The sequence below is a fragment of the Leptodactylus fuscus genome, chromosome 4 (assembly GCF_031893055.1).
Source record: "Leptodactylus fuscus isolate aLepFus1 chromosome 4, aLepFus1.hap2, whole genome shotgun sequence".
In the NCBI taxonomy this organism is placed as follows: domain Eukaryota; kingdom Metazoa; phylum Chordata; class Amphibia; order Anura; family Leptodactylidae; genus Leptodactylus; species Leptodactylus fuscus.
In genome coordinates this window covers 19,132,203-19,157,788 of record NC_134268.1, presented here as the reverse complement: position 1 = coordinate 19,157,788, position 25,586 = coordinate 19,132,203, and the positions used below count along the sequence as shown (strand labels likewise).

At 43.5% G+C, this 25,586-nt stretch overlaps 1 protein-coding gene across 4 annotated transcripts in view; it reads right to left on the bottom strand.

Moving 5' to 3' along the window:
• Positions 1-25,586, bottom strand: part of MTSS1 (MTSS I-BAR domain containing 1) — a 116,699-nt gene continuing 91,113 nt past the window's right edge. Inside the window, exons 4-15 of one of the 4 annotated variants that reach the window (XM_075270118.1) lie at positions 17,121-17,205; positions 14,871-14,962; positions 13,999-14,073; positions 12,144-12,301; positions 11,724-11,831; positions 11,217-11,314; positions 8,268-8,394; positions 8,060-8,179; positions 4,661-4,834; positions 2,358-2,519; positions 1,866-2,028; positions 1-1,751 (exon numbers count right to left, since the gene is read on the bottom strand). In XM_075270118.1, the coding sequence (XP_075126219.1) occupies positions 1,060-1,751; positions 1,866-2,028; positions 2,358-2,519; positions 4,661-4,834; positions 8,060-8,179; positions 8,268-8,394; positions 11,217-11,314; positions 11,724-11,831; positions 12,144-12,301; positions 13,999-14,073; positions 14,871-14,962; positions 17,121-17,205 (2,054 nt within the window). In that variant the 3' untranslated portion in view covers positions 1-1,059. Of the gene's footprint in view, positions 1,752-1,865; positions 2,029-2,357; positions 2,520-4,660; positions 4,835-8,059; positions 8,180-8,267; positions 8,479-11,216; positions 11,315-11,723; positions 11,832-12,143; positions 12,302-13,998; positions 14,074-14,870; positions 14,963-17,120; positions 17,206-25,586 lie in introns of all 4 variants that reach the window. The other 3 variants (XM_075270117.1, XM_075270119.1, XM_075270121.1) reach the window with 3 other exon arrangements.

Sequence of the window (25,586 nt, the reverse complement as noted above, 5' to 3'; positions counted from 1 at the left end):
GTTTTTACAAAAAATTAGGAAGTGTTTTTTTTCAGGACCAAAATAAGCCACACGTAATTTACGTGTGAACTAGCTGCAATACCACCCACAACCAGTAGACACGGGTGGCGCTGTAGGCACAGTAAGAAATTACATACGGTACTAAAAATGACACAGTGGGTCTTCTATATATTACATATGACGTGTATACTGATGGGGGGTCGAAAGCACTCGATGGATGAGGAACACTGTGGTTGGCTTAGGAACTACAAGCAATGAATGACTAGATTACAAGTGTCGTGTGTGTGTAGGTGACAGCATATGTTATCATGGCGTTCTTAACCCTTTAGTCCCCCTGGTTACATGCTATTTTTTTTTTATATTTTTTTTATATTGCTTAAATTGTTAATAATTTATAACAGTTAAAAAAAATTGAAATAACAATAATAATAATAATTAAAAAAAAACAAAAACCTAAGCTTGTAGTCGTGTATAGGAAAATCTAAGCTGCTATGACTCGGAGGTGTTCTACACCTCATCATCCTCCGGCTGTGCAACGGTTGTTGGACTACATCTCCCATCATGCCACAAAGGTACGCTCATGCTTGATCTATACAAAGTTTTTTGTCTTTTTTTTTTTTTTTCTTAAAGGGGGGGTTCACAAAAACAGTCCTTCTTCTGTTACGATGCACACTGGTTCCTATCCCATCTAAAAGCGGTTTAAAATTTACAAAGACGTAGAGATATAAAACGAAAAAAAGAAGATTTTGGCACTTTATGGAAAAAAAAAAACGGGAACGAAAAAAATGGGAAGGGACCAAAAATAACCGAGAAACGTAAAACGGGGGAGTAACTATGTGCAGAAGTCCAATCACTATTTACAGTATGAGGACACGGACAGATAGTAACCTTGCTCTTCTACTCTGCTGTGAGAATATATATATTTATATATCTTCTTTTATTAAGAGTCATCCCTGGGTACGCTCCGAAACAATCCGCCGATCACGGACTGGAATGGGTTAAAGAGAGTGGCCACCAGGGTGAAGTCCTGTAGTCCCAAACCTTCATATCCCATTTCTTCTAGGAGAGCCGAGGGGCCGAGCGATCATTCGTGGTGGTTCTCTTAAGTTTCACTCCACGGCGGATAGCAATTAGCATATCTTCTCCTTGAGGTGTCTCCGATGGTGCCGACTCGGTTCCCCCTGGGTGGGCTTGAATCGGGGCATCAGGGATGTAAGAGTCATCCTGATCATCATCCTCCTCATCATTTTCTGACCTTCCTTGCCTCTGTTCTTCCATGATCATGCCTTGTGGTCCCGGGACTGGGGGATTTACAGAAGCCTGTCCACTCCACAGTGATGTTGGTATTTCGCCGGTAAGCACCGAAGCCTCCATGGGGGAAGGCGAGTCAGGACTTTGCTCAGAGCATTCTTCGCTTGTGCTGGTGGGGAGCCCACCTGGCATATCTGGCACTGTGGGGGTCTTAACAGGGATAACTGGTGTCTTTATTGGTATGGGACCTCCACCAATGGTGCCACGTCTCACTGATGGTTTGGTGGATGGTGTCCTACGTATGGTGGCAACACCAGGAGTGACGATAACAGGTCCGAAAGCTGCCGGCAGCCCAGCGGTGGAGGCTGGACGTTTAGCCTGGAACATCCTCCTGTAGGACTGGCTGATGTCACTGTTTCGAGGGATGGTGGAAGATTTATCGAAATCCTGTTGGTCAGGTTCTTGGTCTCCACTCACCGAGAAGTAATCGTAATCTGAAACTGAAGACAAGAGCAAGGTTTAAAAAATCAGGATCATATAAGGTTATGAGTGTCCAGCCGGTACAACAAGGGTCTACAAATAAAGGAATTCACCAATGGCAGTAAGAAGGATACCTTGTGATGGGATGGTGTCTTCTGAACAGCATGGGGTTGTGGTCTGTGTGCTGTACCCACTAGAACATTGTAAGGAATCTCTGCTACTCCTCTGCGTATCAAGTTGCAATCCTCTGCTCAAGGCCAGAGCCAGGTCGTCACAGTTCTCCGCTTCTTCACCTTGCTGGTAAATACAAGAGAGAAGAACAATGAACACAATGCACCGAGCTCGACCAAGACCCACCACCAGAGGAAGTAGTTTCATCCAAGTCAACCATAATCTCAAAAGAAAGGTCAGTTCAACAAACATATCATCCATCGTAAAACGTTCCGGATCTACATCTACACCCAAATCACCGCAAGTCAAGAGATCCGAGATATGTCTACAGCGATCTTCATAAAGGTCAATAGAAAAAAAACACTCAACAATTCAGCCATGTGTTAGAAGCAGAAGAAGACATTCGAAGAGAAGCGTGGTTAAAAGCAGAGATGACCCAAGGCATGACTCTTTACCCTGGATGTTGCAGGTACACTGGCGTTCCTGTGCAATCGGGCGTCACTGGTCAGTCCAAGAGCGGAGATATAGGCTCCTCCACAGGGATCACTGGCTTCACGTTTACGTCTCTGAAGAGTGTTCACCGTAGGTTGGTCGTATGGACCTGGCTTAGCCCAGTCCTGGATGAAAGGTTATATGCTGTATGGATACTAATTCGTAGCACTTGGAAAGATGGTTTAACCCCTTATATAACTGACTGTCCTGGACTGAAGCTTCCTACAGATCCACCATAGTGCTCAACCATAGGACAGGAGTATTGCCCACCATGATCATGAGATCAAACATGGTCCAGCATCAAAATCTAATAAAGTTCTCTAGCAGTTTCTACTTCAAATTTCTTTCTGGGTCTTCAACATTGAACATCATTTTATTTTCATGTCCAAAATTTTGTGGAGATCATTTTTACTAGAAGATCAGTATAGGAGCCGAAGCTCCAAGTCTTCTAATCATAGTGCCAAAAATTAAAAGTTAAGGGTGTCTTAGAATACTGTACTCCAAAAATATTTACCCATGCAACTCAGCACCGTTGCTGTCCAAGCCATAAACGTCTATGATTGGGTAATCCCAATCTTGTCAAGTCATGGTGGAAACGGGCTTAGTTGGCCCCAAGTCCAAACCACCAGTACTTTCAGAAATAGCGGAGCAGTGCACGTCTACCATTCACTTCTATTCAAGTTATGGAAAGCAGCACCGTCCGTAGGGTCCACCACGATGGTCATGTGATAGGATATCAGAATTGATAAAACATCACCACACTCCTATACAGAAGACCCATCCTCCAAATGATCGAGATGATAGAATTCTGATCGCCACCACCAGAGGAACTTCCTAAGTATGATGGATACGGCTCCCATGTACTAAGTTCATTAGCTAGTGGCCTACAGACAAAAATGATGTTCAAAGTTGGATCCATCTATCGATCTATCAATCCAAGACATGGTTATTAATAGAGAAGAAATCAGCTACAGTTATAAGATCGAAGAGCTCACCCCAAAAGCTGAAACTACCTCAGTGCACAACCCCAGCTGTACGACAGTATAGGATCCTCAGAATTGGGTAGAGACAACCAGAGAGTTGATAATGTAGCACGACCAAAACTGTACATGGTCAATAATCTGTGTGATGCAATGCCCTGTACTATGTACAATGGGCAGCCAAAGGGGTTTCATGAATGGTTAGGAGCAGTAGACGTCCATTGCCGTGGTAGATGTGCAAAAATTTTTTCCATATCCAAGTGTAGAGAATTTGTGACTCTCAGGTGGCAAGTCAGTCAAGTCATAAGGCTGGACACTATTACATAGGGCAATAAGAAAAATGCCCACCATGGAATGGTTAAAAGGTGATCAGTCAAGAACATCATGTTGGATATTTACGTTCGCTTTGGACAGAGAAGACGTTGCTTTGAATTGGAAAATGGTAAGTAACGAGAGGGTCCCAAGGATGTGATCACCTTTCCAAATGACCACCTCTTTGAGAAGAGCAACCCTCTAGCTAGACCAGATTCCAGGTCTATCACATACTATGCACACTAGCCAACGTATTTGAGGACCACCTTCTAGGAGAACAGGTTTCAATATCTAAACAAGGTTTAAATGTATCTACAATTTATGGAAGAAGGTAAAGTTTAGGAGATTTGCCTGTGGAGAGGTTGTCCTATCAAAGACAACCCCATTATGAATGACTGAGCTGACTCTGGTGCTGAAAGCCAACCATTCAGAAGATTGGCAGTCAAAAGAGAGAAGCTCTTTGTTCTGGCTCATCGGGGAAGACTAGAATTGGGAACTCCCATCTATCAAAGCAGTTGTCTTCATAAGACAACATGACATGGACATAACCAAGCAAACTATTGAATGGTCTCATCTACATGACCCAAACCTTCACGACTACGTCTCAGCAAATGGGTCAAGTGGCACGCCTCTTTAGCACTGCTCGTATCAGGTCAAACAATGCTAACCTTCTGCAAAAACCCATCTCCACCAGTCATCCATTGTCTGGACGATCAGTCCATTGGGGTCATCTGATGATCCATAGATAAGCCTATCAACCAATCGTGCCGTCAAGTGGCTAGATGGTCATTTAATGGTAATCTGAGGACCCAAAAAGTGGTGACAGCTCTAGCCAGGGGTTGTGCAAAGCTGAGATTTACAGAATAAAACGTTTTTTTTTTCAAAAACTGAAATGGAAGACCCAAAAACATTAGATGTTGACAGAAGAGGAGCAAAAGGTGTGAGGAGGCAGGCTGTATCACAAAAACACAAACCTTCCAGCTGGGGATCTTAGATGATGGTAACATGCCTGGCCCAATGGTGTAATAGTGATGACAATCTGAGCTAGACCGGGTCCAAGGACGGGAGGCTGGGAGAGGGTAATGGGTGACGTGACCCGCCGTGGACAGGTCATTGGACAAACTATAGTGATAATAGCCATTAGACAACTGAGGACAAACAACATGGAGGAAAGAAAACAAAACAGGGAAGAAACAAATCAATATAATGGTCAAATGAGGGGATCGTGAAGAAAGCAATGCAGAACTTAGAGAGGACTGACCACCCGTCCGACACTGAGCTTCACCCAGAGGCCTCGGTAACAAGTAACAAGTCAGCCATTATAGCGCCCACAAGAGGTGTCACCTGACCAATGCAAAACTTACTGGATTTAAAAAAAAATTAGGTCAGGAGAAGTCTGGGAAGAGCTAAGTGGGAGTGCGGGCTGTAATGGCGGCCATATCGGCGGCCATCTTATTTATGATCTGGATAAATACGCTTTGATGAGAGCCGAACTTTCATACAACAGAAGCCATTTTGTACACTGGGGGGGTATGGTCACTGGCAGAATTCGGAGAGGAACCTAAGGTGGTCTTCTGCCTCAAAATCCTCCACAGGAACCAATCTTAGCCGAGGCTAATCCTGAGGTTTCTAGAATGGGATTACTCGTGTGACTATATTCTTATATACAAACGGGCTAGCCAATCAAAGCTTGGTAAACAGATTAGGAACAATTTTTGGAGAAGATTTTGAGGCACGAAACTGCTTCAAAATCCGTAGTGTGAACATACACTGAGATAATAGGAAAGGTTTACATGAAAACATGTCTTTGTTGCCCCTAGCAGCCAATCACAGTACAGCTTTCATTTTACACACTGTGCATAGAAAATGAAAGCTGCGCCGTGATTGGTTGCGATGGACAACAAAGACAGTGTTTCATGAATCTACCCCTTGTACAGGGTTAGAAAGAACAGGGCTACTTTCTTCCAGAAACAACACCACACCGGTCCACAGGTTGTGCCCGGTATTACAACTCGACATGATACACAACCACTGGACAGGTGTGATACAGTTTCAAGAAGGCGGCAGACATCTTATTCTATCCCTGTCCATCTCGTTACAGACTATACTGAGCTTTAGATTTATTCACGTTACTGTCCCAAAATATCTCAAAGTAAAAAGAAAGCGACTGTGTACATGAAACGGTCATTCTGTCCATGCAACTCCTATGCAGATCTATGTGTCACCATCGTAACAGACTGCAAACCCCGTGTAGTCTGATCCTACAGTCACACACCCATATACGTTTCACTAATGTAGTCAGTCAGTTCGGGGAACGGTGATATGACAGAGGGCTTGTAGTCTGTTACCAAATCATCGCCAAATACATCACATGTACAGTCATCCGTCTGCAAAGAAGCTTCATGTTGTATTTCAGGTGCGTTGGAACAATAATAAAAGTTTGGTTGTGCAGATGGATAAAGACTGTGAGAACCGAGGGAGAGGCTGTAGTAATAACCAAAGAGTCAAGAGGGACATGAAAATGGATCAATATACCACGAGATGAAGTGGAACATATACTATGCAAATACTGTATGTTATATAGTCATAGACCCAGGATCAGAAGTCTCCAACCTGTGACTATACAACTGCTGAAAACTCCATCTACCAGCAGAATAGTGAGCGCAGCTCTGGGGTATAATACAGGATAAGTAATGTAATGTATGTACACAGTGACTGTACCAGCAGAATAGTGAGTGCAGCTCTGGGGTATAATACAGGATAAGTAATGTAATGTATGTACACAGTGACTGTACCAGCAGAATAGTGAGCGCAGCTCTGGGGTATAATACAGGATAAGTAATGTAATGTATGTACACAGTGACTGTACCAGCAGAATAGTGAGCGCAGCTCTGGAGTATAATACAGGATAAGTAATGTAATGTAAGTACACAGTGACTGTACCAGCAGAATAGTGAGCGCAGCTCTGGAGTATAATACAGGATAAGTAATGTAATGTATGTACACAGTGACTGCACCAGCAGAATAGTGAGCGCAGCTCTGGAGTATAATACAGGATAAGTAATGTAATATATGTACACAGTGACTGCACCAGCAGAATAGTGAGCGCAGCTCTGGAGTATAATACAGGATAAGTAATGTAATGTAAGTACACAGTGACTGTACCAGCAGAATAGTGAGCGCAGCTCTGGAGTATAATACAGGATAAGTAATGTAATGTATGTACACAGTGACTGCACCAGCAGAATAGTGAGCGCAGCTCTGGAGTATAATACAGGATAAGTAATGTAATATATGTACACAGTGACTGCACTAGCAGAATAGTGAGCGCAGCTCTGGAGTATAATACAGGATAAGTAATGTAATGTATGTACACAGTGACTGTACCAGCAGAATAGTGAGTGCAGTGCTGGAGTATAATACAGGATAAGTAATGTAATGTATGTACACAGTGACTGTACCAGCAGAATAGTGAGTGCAGCTCTGGAGTATAATACAGGATGTAACTCAGGATAGTACAGTACAGGATAAGTAATAGAATGTGGCTAAACTTTTAATGTAGGTTATATAAAGCTTAGGTATAGTTTATAGCAGGTGCAGTGGTTGCAGTCTTTGCAGGGCCCTTGACCTGGGGGAGGTAGGGGACCCATAACACAAAACATATACCACTATTCTAAATGGCATGGGGTAAACAGGGGTCCCATAACAGATTTTTCTGCATGCTACCCCTGGTTACATATAACCTGCTGTTTATACATGTTAGGTTTTGTAAATGAATACAATATTTTAAGCATTTTACCACCTTTAACCTATTCATGTACATGTATATACAAATATGATAAAACAACACACACCATAAAGACACTGTCACCGTTCCCACAGTATTCGCTGCATCGGGTTTACATGCTATGATTTTGCACAGAGCAAACTTGGAAAATCACACTAAAAATACAAAAAGCCATGTGTACATTTGGTTTATAAGGGGATGTTTAGGATTAAAAAAAAAACATGGCTCCTTTTTCCCAAAAACCGTGACATAGCCGTCTAAACCTGCACATAGCGAGTCCTGCTCATAGCTTGTATCCAGCCTAGACAATGCTCTGTGAGCTAAACAGCCCGAAATCCTGACTGACACACTGTAGCAAAGTACCAGAGATATTCCCGCAGCCACTGATATACAGAGCATTGTCTAGGCTGGACATAATGGTCTCCACATCGCAAGACTCTGACACCTGGGACCCCTACAGACCAGCAGCTGGTTACACGGATTGCACATAAATTTACTGCATAATATTAGCTCAGTGGGGTTCAGTGACAAACTGAACTCTGCTACATGTATACACACAATGGCAGTAAGATGTCAGTATAGTCACCTTATCAGTGGAGGCCCACGCTCCCATGGTGGACCCAGAACTCACAGAAGTAGGAGAGCTGCACTCGCTCACGGATTGGCAAGTCTCAGAGGCTTCGGATGAAGCAGAGCTGGATGAGTTCTGCACAGAGGAAAGGGGAATGGACAGAATAAGGTGGATGATGGAAGCCAAATAACCCAACCAAAAACTGGAAAGCTTCCCAACGTACCTGGTTGACAGCCTCCGGCGGCATGGGGGACGGAGACTTAGACTGAAAAGCATCCTGGGAGATGAAGCCCGAATCATGGGAGGACACGCTGGACAGTCTCATGGGGGCCTGCTGGGGCAGATTGGAGCTGCGATAGCGATAGTGCGAAGTGGGTGAGTGTGAGTGGGAACCACTGGATCTGGAGTCACTACTGTTAACGCTGTTCAGACTGCTGTGTGAGACAAAGGAAGGGGGCAAGGAAAAGACAAGAGGGGCGGTAAAGAGGTGGGGAAGAGGCGAGGGGGTAGGGGGTGATCGAGGGGTTCATAGAGAAAAGAAAATGCAGGGAAGAGAAGAGGAAAAGGAAAAAGCAAGCACCAAATTAAAACCACAAATCTCCAGGCAGCACGAGCACCAAAACACACAGACAATAAGGGGAGGGGGCAGTATCCATGGTCTGGGGTCAGTAAATGGGGTGGATTTAAAGGAACAGTCCAAGCAAAACTAATAAAAAGCGAACTAAAGAGCCTATGGGGTGCTGCACGGTGGTCATTCTGCACCCCACAGTTGAGGGGATATCGGGGAGCGCCCTCTATTGGTTTTCTTGACTGAGGTTCTGTCTTCCTAATAACATCATGGAAGATAGACTTGCACATTCTCAGTGAGCGCCCCCTATTGGTGTGCATGCCTGAGGCACTGGCTTCCTAATTACATCATGGAAGTCAGATTTGCATATTCTTCCCATAGGCATAACATGGTATTGGTTTTCTGTGGACAGTTCCTTTTCATTTTAAAGAAGTCCTTTAAGATAAAGCAGTAAATCCTAGTTTTAAAAAAAATTCTGGCAAATTCTCTGTATGGATGTGAATGATAAAATTCTGACTACCTGCAGCCACCAGCAGGGTTAGAGGTTAGAGGTTAGACCAGTGTGCAGAATGCTGCTAAGCTCCCTCTAGTGGTGGCTGCAGAACAGCAGTTTATCAGTTTATGGTTACAGCAGAGGATTTGGAGCTCTGGATTATAAAAATGGAACTCTGCAGACATATGACACAAGTAATCAGAGTATTGGAATTAGAACAAGATGGTGGACACTAACAGCTTAAAGGGGGTTTCCACACCCAAACTGAGTTTTCATACTGATCTATATAAGATAGGTCATCAACATCTGTCGGGGTTCGAGACCCAGGCCCTACGCGGATCAGCTTTTCTACCAGTCTCTATGTGCCGGAGGCTGCTAGAGGGCGGACGACGCATGCAGCAACACTCTTATTCAAGTAATAGTAGAAGCACAGCAGCCATCTACTACATAGCGGTAGTTCTGGTGAACTGCAGCACGTCCCGTCTGTCCACGAGTAGCTTCAGGCACCCACAGGATGCTAGAATAGATGATCTGAGCAGGGTGCAGGTGCGGACCCCAATAGATCACATAATAATGATCTATTGTGTGGATATGTCATAAGCCTATAAACTCCATTAGGCATAGAAAACCCCTTTAAGGCATTGATCAAGTCCTTAAAGCGTACCTCCAGTTATAAAACTAGTACAGGTGAATATAGAGCTATTTTTTACATAGAAGTCTATGGAGGGTAAAGGGGGAGGAGGAGGCGGCTGCTGGAAAACACACAAATAACTGCAGCTGCAAAAATCTGCTACTCTGTGAGTGAGAGCGCTCTTCTGACACAGCAGATACAGTCTCCCCTCTCCATAGACTTCTGTGTGAGCTGAATTAAGGAAACAGATCCTTTGTAAACGTGAAGAGAAAGAGGAATAAAGCAGCCTAGTAAGTGGTGAAGGAAACAGATATATTATAAAGCTCCTTCTATTCCCCTGCACTATTCTCTGTTATATAAGTGGAGTGCGCTTTAACCGGCCAGTGTATGGATACTGCACATGACGGGTTTGCATGCATTACTGGATATATATCATCTCCACAGAGTGCACATACCCAGCTGTAGGTATATACTGTAGACCTGTGTATACACAACACAAAGGTTTCTGCATTGGGCATGCTCATGTGGTTCCTATGGGACCAGCACATGGGGGAGGCAACATCTAAGTGTGCTGGATACACCGCAGGGGAGACCCGAACCATTCCAAGATTCCAGGGTAGGACGACATGCACATTAAACTGTTTTACTGCACAAAACAGTTTTTGTCTGGGGAGTATGGCATCACTCAATGCAATATACAGGGAGGTCTGTGCAACACAAGGACAGGTCCCCTCCTTATGTACTGGTTAGGTGCAGGTCCTGGCTGAGCCAGGAATTAAAAGGTTAAATTGCAAAATAACATTTATCATCATAAAGTCATCAAGAGAGACCCAAAACATCCCAAAATGACACCCCCTGCCCAAATCAGATCAGGTATATCATGCACAACTCTATGTAGCCTGGTCTATATTAGGGATTGACCACCAGGACTAGTGTGGATTGTCAGAACAGGGGTCCTCGAGTCCTCTGTGTGAACGCTGACCTTATGGAGATCGCCAAATACTAGACAACCCCCTTCTCTAAATGAGGACGTGCTGGGGGTCAGCTCATCAAAGTGGCTCCAAAAAATCTAAATATCCGGCGTCACCTCCAAAATGAAGCGGAAGGTTGTTTCCCATTTTTTCTGCAACAGCCTCTGCTGGTGACATGTGGTACTACATGGTGTCCTCAGAATTGCAGTACATGGTCATGGTCCTCCAGAAGGTACCTACATTAGCTAGGGAGATCCGGACCAGCCTATGACATCCATATGGTTGCTTTCTTCCACAAATAGCTCCACCATGAGTTGTCTCTGGCCCTGCCATTAAGATTCACTGACTATGCTGCAATACTACATACAACCTGCAGAAAGGTGTGGCGCTGGAGGACAGCAGACATATTTCTCTATACTACTACTTACTATACAGCCATAGCCACCAGACTGTCAGACAGCACTCATCCTTCTCAGCAGAGACCTACAATGGGGATGCCGGTCACTTACCTGCAGACACTGGACTTGCGAGACATGGTGGTGCTCGGAGATGATGGCGGGGTCTGGTAAGACCAGTTATAGTCGGAGCCTTTAAGATCATGAATGACCTATTGAGATAGAAAGAAATCTCGTCATCCATCCGGTCTATTAGACTTGGAGCTCAGTCCAAAGTGAAGTCATTGTGTATATTGTATATGACAACTGGACGTCTGCAAGGTATGAAGACACGGAAGACAAAGCAGAGGACCAGACATCTTTGGTGGACTCCTCAGCCATGGAAGAGCACCATGCATTTAAAGGGGTTATCCACGATTAGATAACATGGCTGCTGTCCTTTTTCAAGAAATAATTTCATGTCCGTTGGCCGCCTAGCCATGGCTACAGCTCAATTCCAATCAGATGAGTGAGACTGAGATGTAGCACGGTCAATGGACATGATGCCAAGTCCTGAGAAGAAGACGGCAGCCGGGATTTCTAGACACGTAGATAAGGTTTGTGTGTAAGGCGGTCAGTCACCTGTTCGCTGGCAGAGGGCAGTTTATGTGGATCCATGGTGAGGGTCTTCAGGTCTTCAGATATTGTCTGTAGATGAGTGATCTCCCCCAACATAGAAATCTCTTCCTCCTATTCACAAGGTGAAACGGTGACACAAGGTCAGAAACAACAAAATCCAACCCAGTCATCCCAAATACTGTGCTCAATGAAGAAGTGGCCACGCGAACACTCAATAATATCAAAGGGGTATTCCGGAGCATAAATATTGCGCCTCTTCACACAGCGCCTTACATTGTATAGTGGCGGTGCTTGGTAATGCAGCTCACCTCAACGACTTGGATGGGACTGAGCACTAAACAAAACTAAATCTCAGACTACCCCTTTAATGTACATAAAAGTTCTATCCATTCAGTGCAGTACGTAAAGGAGGCCAAGACGTACTATAACAGGCCGGAGCATGGAGATGAAAGAGCAGAATCGGCTGCGCTCCTCAATCAGGGCTTTCCTGACGGCTTGTTTCTCGGTCTCCTCCAGCAGTAGGTACTTGTCGTTGACATCTTGTAGGGCGCTGTCCAGCTGAGGCTGTATGTCTCCTCTACCTGCAGACACAAGCGAGCGCACTGTTATACAATCTGTCACAAGGACATAACAACATGGCAGCAATGGCCGCACTACAGGGGGACACTCAGGAAGGGAACTAGTGACCCGATATCCTACTAATATTATAAAGGTGAAGGTTTGTGTGTTTGGATGTTTGTGTGTTTGGATGTTTGTTCCTCAATCACACCTACATGGGCGAACGGATTTGTCTGAAATTGCGCACATACATCCCTTGGGTCCCGGATTGCACGATAGGCTACATGGACTTCCCGTACACCACCGCAATTCACTCCCGCGCCTGGTGCTTCTCACGGCTCAATTCGCTGCAGGACCTGGCACGCTGTAGGACCTGGGATGACGTCATCCCAGCCCTCTCAGCAGCTCACCTGATTGGGTGCCGCTTCTCTATGTGGGCGGAGTTATCGTCCGGCTGCCGTCCACACCAATATGGCATCTCTGAGAGGTCCGGAGCGTCCTGCACAGGGGCCTCTACTCTGGGGCAGCGACATGTCCATACGCTGCCCCACCTGTGTGGTCTCACCATGGGATCGCACTACTCTGCCGCAGCCGGACAGGGGGTCGCCTGCACCGCGCTCTGGAACGCCGGTTCGGTCAGCTGTCCCGCAGTCTCTGCCGTCTCTGGACACTACAAGTCAGAACATTGGTGCACGGGAAGCCCAGGGTGTGGTGAGGACGGGGCCACAGGTTGGTGGGGGAAAGGGGACAAACGGTCGCCAGGGTCTGGTGGGGGGAAAAGGGGGCACGGGGTAGGTAAGACGGGGGAAGGGGGCATGGGGTAGGAGGAAGGAGTGACCACATGGGGAAGCGGGTAGGGACAAAGGGGGGTGGCGGGTGCCAAGAGGGAGACCAGGTAAAGAATTCCAGCGGGCCGCAGGGTTGGGGGGCACGGGGTAGGTAAGACGGGGGAAGGGGGCACGGGGTAGGGGGAAAAAAGGGGGCACGGAGTAGGTAACATGGGAGAAGGGGGCATGGGGTTAGGGGGCACGTTCCTGGGGGGCAAAGGGGCACGGGCCCCGAGGGTCCATAGACCCACAGGTGTAGGAAGGGCCCGCTGCGGACACAAGGCAAAGGAACAAGCCTGCGCACCGCTCCAGATGGGTTCCGCAGACGAAGTCGCAGGTAAAAGCTAGTAATATATAATACAGCCTGGGGGGACAGATTATTGTGTGACACAGGGAACGTCCTGTCACCACTTTTGTACACAGGGGTGTCACTCACAAGGCCGTCAAGTGGTTGCTGGGTGACATGAAGCTTTACAGGGTGCAGAACATGTAACAAGCGTGTCACGGCGGTCGCTGTCACTTGTATATAAATTTGAGAATATTTTTTAAAAAAATCTTTTAAGAAAGTGAAGAATTAAATATCTGCTTTGTGGATCCAATGGAGGAATATTGTAAAGGAGGATACAGAAGAGAGTTCGGGACCGGCCGAGACATGCGGCGATTTTTATATCGTCAGGTGGACGTGCGCAGGGTGAGGTTACCACGGAAATGCGATATAGAGGCGCTACATAAGAATATGACAACATAAATGTCCGCACCATGTCTGTAAGGCTCGGCCTTCTTATTAGGAAACACCTTCCTATTGCTCTAGTATAAGAAGAACATGCAGTGCACTCCGCCTCTTCTACAAGGTATAAATAACATGCTTCATTATATAACAACCCTAGACTTACCTTTCTTAGCCTTTTTCTGCAGTTTTAGGGTGTCTGAGGACTTCTTCTTGATTTCTTGACGAGCTTTTTTGTATTCTGAGAAATAAGAATGTAGATTACAGTTACAGATCTGACCGGTGTCTAGAGGAGAATGTCTGTAGAAAACTTTGTATTTCTTTTAGCTATGCAAGGTGTTGTGGAAATTCAAAATCTGTACCCATACATAATACCTGTACCCACGTCTAGCACCTGCACCCATGTATAATACCTGTACCTATGACTAGTACTTGTACACAAAAGCAAAGGTAGAAGAACAGGGGGCACAACTCTGCTAAATCCAAGTTGATTTGGTAAGTCTCAATAGTATAGGCAGAGACCTTCTGTTTACACAGCAACCCATGCTAAAAAACAAAATAGGTCACACTGCTCAAGTGAAAGCAGGATAAGGAGTTGTCTGACAACTAGTCATATTATACTAGATCTCCATGGGATACAAAATCTATCTATCTATCTATCTATCTATCTATCTATCTATCTATCTATCTATCTATCTATCTATCTCCTATCTATCTATCTATCTCCTATCTATCTATCTATCTCCTATCTATCTATCTCCTATCTATCTATCTCCTATCTATCTATCTCCTATCTATCTATCTCCTATCTATCTATCTCCTATCTATCTATCTCCTATCTATCTATCTATCTATCTATCTATCTATCTATCTATCTATCTATCTATCTATCATCAGCAGAGGGAGTACCGCTGGTTGACACAAGCTCTCTACTCTGGTTCATAAAGGGTGGTCCAAAACAAGGGACCCCATTTACTCCATCCCTAACCTTAGAGGATATTGTGATGGGACAACCCCTTTAAGTGAGCTGCTACTTACCTTTAGCATGATCTTTGTCAAGCTGGTTAGCGACCTTCTTCCATTCTTCCACCTGCTCTTGCAGCGGGTTGATCAGACAATCGATCAGAGCACTGTGGTGCACAAAAACAATGCTTTGGTAAAGATGAAGTGGTCATCGGATTTGCATGGGATTATACCAAAATAAATAAATCTACAGAAACAGCGCCACTCTTGTCCACAGGCTGTTGGTGGTACTGCAGTACTGAATCCTGCAATTAGTATAATAATAGACTGATACTTGACAGTTCTGTATGTTTTTTTAATCTCATTTACATCACAGAGAGGATTACAATGGAAGAAAACACCTCTGACCCATTGTACGGTGGAGTAGATAGAATGATCCCTTGTCTATTATTTCCCTAATAGGGTATTACAGCGGTGAAGAATAGCAGAGACTAAACTTTGGGACTCGCCGCCCGCTAGAGGAACAGGATGAGTAGATATATGAAGACACCACAATCCACGCGAACACGTCTGAGCCCGTAGTCGCGTCACCGCCACTTCCTACAACAAGTGCGCCATTGTCCTGCTGTTATTCCAGGAGGACACGTGTCCGCAGCGCACAGTCACAGCGCTGTTGTTCCACCTCAGCACAGTCTTGCGGAGACGATGAGAAGCCGCAGCTGATGTGTAGGTGTTTGTTTGGAAACTAAGAGGTAATTTCCATAATTTATGTTTAGATAGAGGGGGCGGAAAATGTAATGAATCCAAAGATCTGTAAGCGGAGACGGCTGAGCCAGAGCGGAGCAGACAGATCCAGCATCTAGCATGTGCGGCCTGGCACACGTCACTACAACTACATTACTGGAGACCAAATAGGGCGACTATGCGACTATCATGCTACTCCCGCAGGTCAGTGTAGTCACCCCCCAGTCTGTAGAAGCCAAGGCGGTGCCATCAGATCTGTCTCTCTTTTCAATGAATGATGTAAAGGGATTGCCCAGGAATATTTATTTATAACATATCCTTATCAGTTGTGGCAACAGCTGGGCCCCCGCACGAAACAGCTGTACAGGGCCACATCTGATGCCCATACTACACAGTCAACAGGGCAGGTGACTGTAGGAAACATTGTAATAGGACATACCAGAGAAAAATGCTTCTTTCTCTTCTTATCAGGCTATTTTCCTGCTTCCCCTGCCTCTGCTAAACTGACTTTCACTCTGAAAATCTTTGTTATATCCATCTAGAGATGGACTACAGGTCACATGATTCAAATGTCTACAAAACTGTATAGAGACGGGAAGGGGAAGGAGTAAACACATGTAAAGAGAAACAGCAGCAGAACTGAGGCTTAGTCTAATGCAGGAGCTAAATAGGAACTTTCTATCACAACCAAAGCACTATATTCACATCAGTGCATATCTGTACTTCTCTGTATACGTCCTGCATGTTCCTGGAGCTGTTTCTGAGAAGGAGACAGAGGCAGATTCTCTTCTACTCACTGTAGAGGCAGATTCTCCTCTACTCACTGTACTCACTGTAGAGGCAGATTCTCCTCTACTCACTGTAGAGGCAGATTCTCCTCTACTCACTGTAGAGGCAGATTCTCCTCTACTCACTGTAGAGGCAGATTCTCCTCTACTCACTGTAGAGACAGATTGTCCTCTACTCACTGTAGAGGCAGATTCTCTTCTACTCACTGTAGAGGCAGATTCTGCTCTACTCACTGTAGAGACAGATTCTGCTCTACTCACTATAGAGACAGATTGTCCTCTACTCACTGTAGAGGCAGATTCTCCTCTACTCACTGTAGAGGCAGATTCTCCTCTACTCACTATAGAGACAGATTCTCCTCTACTCACTATAGAGACAGATTCTCCTCTACTCACTATAGAGACAGATTCTCCTCTACTCACTGTAGAGACAGATTGTCCTCTACTCACTGTAGAGGCAGATTCTCCTCTACTCACTGTAGAGGCAGATTCTCCTCTACTCACTGTAGAGGCAGATTCTCCTCTACTCACTATAGAGACAGATTCTCCTCTACTCACTGTAAGCAATAGTTACTGTAGTTTCCACCCACCATCTCAGAAAGGACTGCAAACTACAGACAAAGACTGCTAAATAATGCAAAACCTAAGTTATATAAGGGTCAGAAATAGTCTTATTCCGCATGTGCACGCCATATACACACTGTACTGGTGATTTATGCTTAGTTTCTTCTAAGGCTAGATACAGGTATGCTTCAAGCCTCACAGTCTATGAATAAAATAAGCAAACGCTGACCTGGAGAACTGTCTGAGCTTGGACTCGATGCTGCGATGTCTCATACACATCCTGGTCAGAGCAGAACCAACTTCTCTAGTGGCCCCTGAAAGAAAAAATATATAGGATCATTAATTCTATGCATCAAACGTGTGAGTCTCTTAAAGTGACACATTCAGATTTTTTACTAATACCATACATAAAATAAACATCATATAATAAATAAATATACATTATTATTATTATTATTATTATTATTCCTACTATATATGCACAGATTTAAAGGTGAGCACAAGAGGTTTATTGTATTTCAAGTCTCCTTGTAAAATCCCCAATAAAACAACAGATCTGTGGTTAGAGCCCAGGATGACGTGGCCGCCAGTCACACCATACCTCCGACACAGTACTGTCTCCATAAACCTCGCACCTTATTAGGCAACACATCTAAACAAAAGAGGTGATTTTACATTCCTGGAATTTCTACAGAAGAAAAACCTACAGTATTTGGATTTATTTATTTTTTTGGTGCAATACTCCAATGCACCACAGAGAGGCGCTGTTGTACTGTGGCAGCACCTCTGTACTTTATTGCCAGTATTAAGTCTTTTTCGCATCAGTTGCTTTGAAGGAGTTATTTCAAGTCAAAACACATCCATTGTGTAAAATCCATTATGAGATGCATTGTGAAGAGGCTGCGATTACGTCTGTGCACGCAGCTCCGACACATGGCGGTATGAATGGGGTCTGATAGTGACGGGGGTGCTGAGAGCGCTAATTTAATGGGCAAGGCTTCCCTAAAATCTCAGGATGTGTATGATGAAGACATACTGAGAACGACTGACCAAGCATATCTGCTAATCCGGGGCAATCTACTGCATGGTGGGCAAACTGGTTTAGAGGAGACCCTTCACCTCCTCCAACACTTTGGAGCCGTCAGTAGGCGCCGCTCCACTGATTCCAGCGCAGTTGGAATTTTTTCTCTAGCCCCTACCGTTCCAGAGCAATCAATGCTGTTAGTTTAAACACTTAATATGTTAATTAGGGTCTCTACTGTCAGGTGGGCGGTCCTATCATGGAGCAGGTAGTCTAGGACCACCCACTTGATAGTAACCCAATACTAACAGCACTGATTGCTCAGGACTGGTAGGGACTAGAGAAAAAAATCCAACTGTGGCAGAATCAGTGAGGTGCCACCTATTGAAAGATACAAAGAGGTAGATCTAATAGAGGTGGTGAAAGGTCCTATATCTAGAGCATCCTCAGGGGTTGATACCCCATGGACCCCCAATGACGTGACCTATTCATATATAACGCCTCCCCACTGATCTTCTCCGTACTTACTACACTCTTTTTCTACTAATTATGTCAATTCTTATACTCCAATCACACCCAAAGCTGCATTGAAAAACCTTCTATAGATCTATTTGCTTCAAACGCAGAACTTAACATTTTGTTGCTGCTCTCTACTGTTTGCGTGTCTATACAGAATAATCTCTGCTATAGTGGAGAGTGGTAGATTTCTCTCTAGTCACATCCAAAGCTGCACTTACAATTCTTTGACATTCCTGTTTGTTCAGGGATAAAGAACATTATAAATACACCGTCCACTTGGCACTTATACTATGGCCACATGGTGACTTTTGCCATGTCATGCATGTAGGGGTTGGCTGTATATTCGCCAATAGTTGGGTCACAGTCCTTGTGGGTAGCGGCGCCGCCATATTTACCACTGCTAAGCCTGATATTGTCATCTTATGTCACATGACTATGTCGCCATGAAGGACCAGCCTTAGAGCCATCACAGAGTATTCCCTGACATACTCTAGTCACATCCAAAGCTGCATCTAGAACTCCTGTTAGTTGCCGGAGCTCACATGTCCATCCTGACCCTACATAAGGGCACACAACCAGTTAAGGGTGTGACGGTTGTATTTTCTCCATATGTTGGCAATTACAGGGCCACAGGCCACAAGACAGTGAATCCTCTGGTTTTGCTAAATCACAGGTGGACGGATCGCGTCTATAAATGTTCAGGAAATGGAAGGCATCTTCTAATTACAGAACCTGCGGTGACAACGTGCTCATTATGGCGGAGAGGCCTGAGCGCCCTCTGCCAAGATGTCCGGGTCAATCTAGGGCTGCGCCGGGACAGAAGAATGTAGAGAGATTAGAACATTATACTAACAAGGACGGAATGTTTTATAAACTCCAGGCCGGAGCCGTTGCGGGGAGCAGGGCCGTATTATGACAGGCCCCGTCACGCTCCATCTGCTGCCGCTACCAAGCCAGACATTATTAATGTGTCACCGGGCGTTCTATCAACACGGGCACAGAGACGGGCACAGTAGGTGGTCTGAGCGCAACGCACTGGACAGGATGAATGAGGAAGGGTTACAGATATGTATAAAAATACTACTCAGCGGTATTATTATTAATGGCTCAGGCTTTACAGGGCGGCTGCCTATAGGTGGCACTACAGTTACCAATGTCTGGAGGAGAGCTCATTTGCATACTTTTCCCAGGAAGCATTGCCTAGAAGACTCACTAGCCAGGCTGGATCTCCATCAGTAGTGCCCCAAAGAACACCCAATATGGCTACCATTACAGTTCCCATTAATGTGGCTACGACACGATTAGGGACAACCTTACACAAAACAGTACTTACCTCCCTACCTTCCATTATTAGATTTCAGCCCCTGTAATAGCACCAAATGTCACATCCACCTCATATCATACTCCCATATTGTGCTCAAATACTCCCTTAAAAGGCCATAAAATAATACCATATAGTCCCCACATAATACTGGTATAGAGTACTCACATAATACTACAAAATAGTACACATATAATACTACAGCATAATACTCAAATAATACCACCATATAGTTCATACAAATTACTACCATACAGGGCACACATACTCCCATCATATAGTTCCCACATACTACTTGTATATAGTACTCACATAATACCACCATATAGTTCATACAAATTACTACCATATACTGCACACATACTACCACCATATGGTTCCCACGTATTACTTGTATATAGTACTCACATAATACGACCATATAGTTCATACAAACTACTACCATATAGGGCACACATACTACCACCATATAGTTCCCACATACTACTTGTATATAGTACTCACATAATACGACCATATAGTCCCCACATAATAGTGGTATAGAGTACTCACATAATACTACAAAATAGTACACATTTAATACTACCGCATAATACTCAAATAATACCACCATATAGTTCATACAAATTACTACCATATAGGGCACACATACTCCCATCATATAGTTCCCACATACTACTTGTATATAGTACTCACATAATACCACCATATAGTTCATACAAATTACTACCATACAGGGCACACATACTACCACCATATAGTTCCCACGTACTACTTGTATATAGTACTCACAAAATAATACCATATAGCGCATACATAATACTACTATACAGTCCCCACATACTACTGCTGAATATTCCTCACAGGATACTACCATATAGTACTGATATACTACCATATAGTTCCCATATATTACTGCCAAAAAGTACACAAATAATACTACCATGTAGTACACACATAATATCATATAGCTCACATATACTACTAACATATAGTACTCACATAGTACTAACATATAATTCCCGTATATTACTAACATACTGTTCACAGATAATACTACCATAGTGTTCCCACATGGTGCTTCTGTATCACTCACTTAGTACTCATATAACACTCAATTGTACAATGTAGTACTGACATACTACCATATGGTCCAAACAGAATACTACCATGTCCCACTTAAAGGGATCTGTGAAAGAATCTTAAATCTCTTTAAAAACTACTTGAACCAATGATCAAAACTGGTTCTTCTGTAATAACCCGCAGAGTCGATTTTATCAGGTTTTTGAGTAATATCAGAAAATTAATGTAAGTGGAGTTCCCCTTTAAATCGGAGCAGTGAGCACCTGCAGCAGACATGGCACAGCAGAGTCAGGAGGAGAAGAATGTGTTGTAGCAATAACTTCTCATCAGCGTCATCACTTCATACACTCAAGTACTACAAAGTCTACAAGAGTCATCCTTGGCAAATGCGGCAGAATAATATCCGTCTACCGAAACAGATGGTGCGAGCGGCAGCCACTGACTAAGCAAAGCGGCTGATACTCCAAGGAACTTCTCATCATGTCTGAGATGCACAGAATTCAATATGGCGTCTTATTACTCACAAATGATCAACTTCATCTGAATGACTGCACCAGCAGAATAGTGAGCGCAGCTCTGGAGTATAATACAGGTATGTAATGTAATGTATGTACACAGTGACTGCACCAGCAGAATAGTGAGCGCAGCTCTGGAGTATAATACAGGATAAGTAATGTAATGTATGTACACAGTGACTGTACCAGCAGAATAGTGAGTGCAGCTCTGGAGTATAATACAGGATAAGTAATGTAATGTATGTACACAGTGACTGCACCAGCAGAATAGTGAGTGCAGCTCTGGAGTATAATACAGGATAAGTAATGTAATGTATGTACACAGTGACTGTACCAGCAGAATAGTGAGTGCAGCTCTGGAGTATAATACAGGATAAGTAATGTAATGTATGTACACAGTGACTGTACCAGCAGAATAGTGAGCGCAGCTCTGGAGTATAATACAGGATAAGTAATGTAATGTATGTACACAGTGACTGCACCAGCAGAATAGTGAGCGCAGCTCTGGAGTATAATACAAGATAAGTAATGTAACGTATGTACACAGTGACTGCACCAGCAGAATAGTGAGCGCAGCTCTGGAGTATAATACAGGATAAGTAATGTAATGTATGTACACAGTGACTGTACCAGCAGAATAGTGAGTGCAGCTCTGGAGTATAATACAGGATAAGTAATGTAATGTATGTACACAGTGACTGCACCAGCAGAATAGTGAGCGCAGCTCTGGAGTATAATAAAGGATAAGTAATGTAATGTATGTACACAGTGTCTGTACCAGCAGAATAGTGAGTGCAGCTCTGGAGTATAATACAGGATAAGTAATGTAATGTATGTACACAGTGACTGTACCAGCAGAATAGTGAGTGCAGCTCTGGAGTATAATACAGGATAAGTAATGTAATGTATGTACACAGTGACTGCACCAGCAGAATAGTGAGCGCAGCTCTGGAGTATAATAAAGGATAAGTAATGTAATGTATGTACACAGTGACTGTACCAGCAGAATAGTGAGCGCAGCTCTGAAGTATAAAACAGGATAAGTAATGTAATGTATATACACAGCGACTGCACCAGCAGAATAGTGAGCGCAGCTCTGGAGTATAATACAGGATAAGTAATGTAATGTATGTACACAGTGACTGCACCAGCAGAATAGTGAGCGCAGCTCTGGAGTATAATACAGGATAAGTAATGTAATGTATGTACACAGTGACTGTACCAGCAGAATAGTGAGCGCAGCTCTGGAGTATAATACAGGATAAGTAATGTAATGTATGTACACAGTGACTGCACCAGTATAATAGTGAGTGCAGCTCTGGAGTATAATACAGGATAAGTAATGTAATGTATGTACACAGCGACTGCACCAGTATAATAGTGAGTGCAGCTCTGGAGTATAATACAGGATAAGTAATGTAATGTATATACACAGCGACTGCACCAGCAGAATAGTGAGTGCAGCTCTGGAGTATAATACAGGATAAGTAATGTAATGTATGTACACAGTGACTGCACCAGCAGAATAGTGAGTGCAGCTCTGGAGTATAATACAGGATAAGTAATGTAATGTATGTACACAGTGACTGCACCAGCAGAATAGTGAGCGCAGCTCTGGAGTATAATACAGGATAAGTAATGTAATGTATATACACAGCGACTGCACCAGCAGGATAGTGAGCGCAGCTCTGGAGTATAATACAGGATAAGTAATGTAATGTATGTACACAGTGACTGTACCAGCAGAATAGTGAGTGCAGCTCTGGAGTATAATAGAGGATGAGTAATGTAATGTATGTACACAGTGACTGTACCAGCAGAATAGTGAGCGCCGCTCTGGAGTATAATACAGGATAAGTAATGTAATGTATGTACACAGTGACTGTACCAGCAGAATAGTGAGTGCAGCTCTGGAGTATAATACAGGATAAGTAATGTAATGTATGTACACAGTGACTGTACCAGCAGAATAGTGAGTGCAGCTCTGGAGTATAATACAGGATAAGTAATGTAATGTATGTACACAGCGACTGCACCAGCAGAATAGTGAGTGCAGCTCTGGAGTATAATACAGGATAAGTAATGTAATGTATATACACAGTGACTGTACCAGCAGAATAGTGAGCGCAGCTCTGGAGTATAATACAGGATAAGTAATGTAATGTATATACACAGTGACTGTACCAGCAGAATAGTGAGCGCAGCTCTGGAGAAAAAAAGAAAATACGGTATAACTCAGTATCAACAAAAGATAAGTAACGCAAACTGTTGTGTTGTGAGATATCAGCCCCAATATTAGGCCGGGACCATCAGAATCAATGTGTGACCAACTATGGTGTGTACGTGAGCTCTTGTGTGACTGGTCTGGATGCCGCAGCTGTTCTGGATCCAGTGCTTACCAGCAGGTATATAGCAGTTTGCTGCAGACTTTGCTCGTTGTTTTAGCACAGGTGACAGCAAACACAAGTTGTGTCTGGAGTGTGACCCTGGCTGTCTGTGCTCTGTGTACACAGCTGGGGCTGAGACTTAGAGGAAACCAGGAATTTATGTGTTAGGGTGGACGCCATCACTAATTCAGCTACTGCAGGGGCACATGGCTGACTACTGTTTGCACTATTTCTGATATACTGTGCTCACATCTCCATGGTGCGGTATTTCTGTACGGATATATATATATATATATATATATATATATATATATATATATATATATATATATATATATTACTGCTTCTAGAAGAGATCTCTGTACACATCCAGTCTGAAGGAGCTTGTAAAACCCTGCACTAAGATGGTAGGACTTCACCCTAAGGTAACTGTGGTCTAGGCTCTGGGCACAGAGTATACAGTGTGTATGAATCCTTATATCCCAGAGCTGCATTCAGAATTCTGCTGGTTATCACTGGAAACAAGCCTGACTCCAATATTGCAGTTATAACAAGCAGCTCCAGCTTACATACACTACTGGGATCAATCTACAAGTACAGGATAGGGAATAAGTTGTAGATTGGAGGATACTAGAAGATAATAAGAGGGGTCCCCAGTACCCCCACCTGAATGGAGTGACTGCTGCACAAGCGTTCTACCACTCCATTATCGTCTTCAGAGCTGAACTCCTTTGTGGCCAGCTGAGCTCTGTAACACAAAGTCAGTAGAAGATAAGGAAAGAATTTTTAAAAATTCTCAACATTTTACGTATATTAATTGCAACATATGACGGTATTAAAGTGCCATATACTGAAGTACTAATTCTAGTGTTTGAGTAATATCAGACGCACACCTCTATGTAATCCCACTATGGCTGATGATGGATCCTCAGACCTTCCAGCTGTTTACATTGTAAAGAATAAAAGAAAGAAATGCTGCACCAAGCCCAATAAATCAGGATAATCTCCATATAAACACTTACTGGAGAATCGGCAGCATTACAGGGGGGGGCTACGGGGTAATAAGAGGGGGAGGGGGGAGGAAGAATCCTGGGGAAGCAGACAAGACTTTATCACTTTATACTTTCCCAATCGTATAATAGCAATATTCTTGTACATAGGAGAAGTATTATAGTAGTTATATTCTTGTACATAGGAGCAGTATTATAGTAGTTATATTCTTGTACATAGGAGCAGTATTATAGTAGTTATATTCTTGTACATAGGAGCAGTATTATAGTAGTTATATTCTTGTACATAGGAGCAGTATTATAGTAGTTATATTCTTGTACATAGGAGCAGTATTATAGTAGCAATATTCTTGTACATAGGAGGTAGTATTATAGTAGTTATATTCTTGTACATAGGAGGTAGTATTATAGTAGTTATATTCTTGTACATAGGAGTAGTATTATAGTAGTTATATTCTTGTACATAGGAGCAGTATTATAGTAGTTATATTCTTGTACATAGGAGCAGTATTATAGTAGTTATATTCTTGTACATAGGAGTAGTATTATAGTAGTTATATTCTTGTACATAGGAGCAGTATTATAGTAGCAATATTCTTGTACATAGGAGGTAGTATTATAGTAGTTATATTCTTGTACATAGGAGCAGTATTATAGTAGTTATATTCTTGTACATAGGAGCAGTATTATAGTAGTTATATTCTTGTACATAGGAGCAGTATTATAGTAGCAATATTCTTGTACATAGGAGGTAGTATTATAGTAGTTATATTCTTGTACATAGGAGCAGTATTATAGTAGTTATATTCTTGTACATAGGAGTAGTATTATAGTAGTTA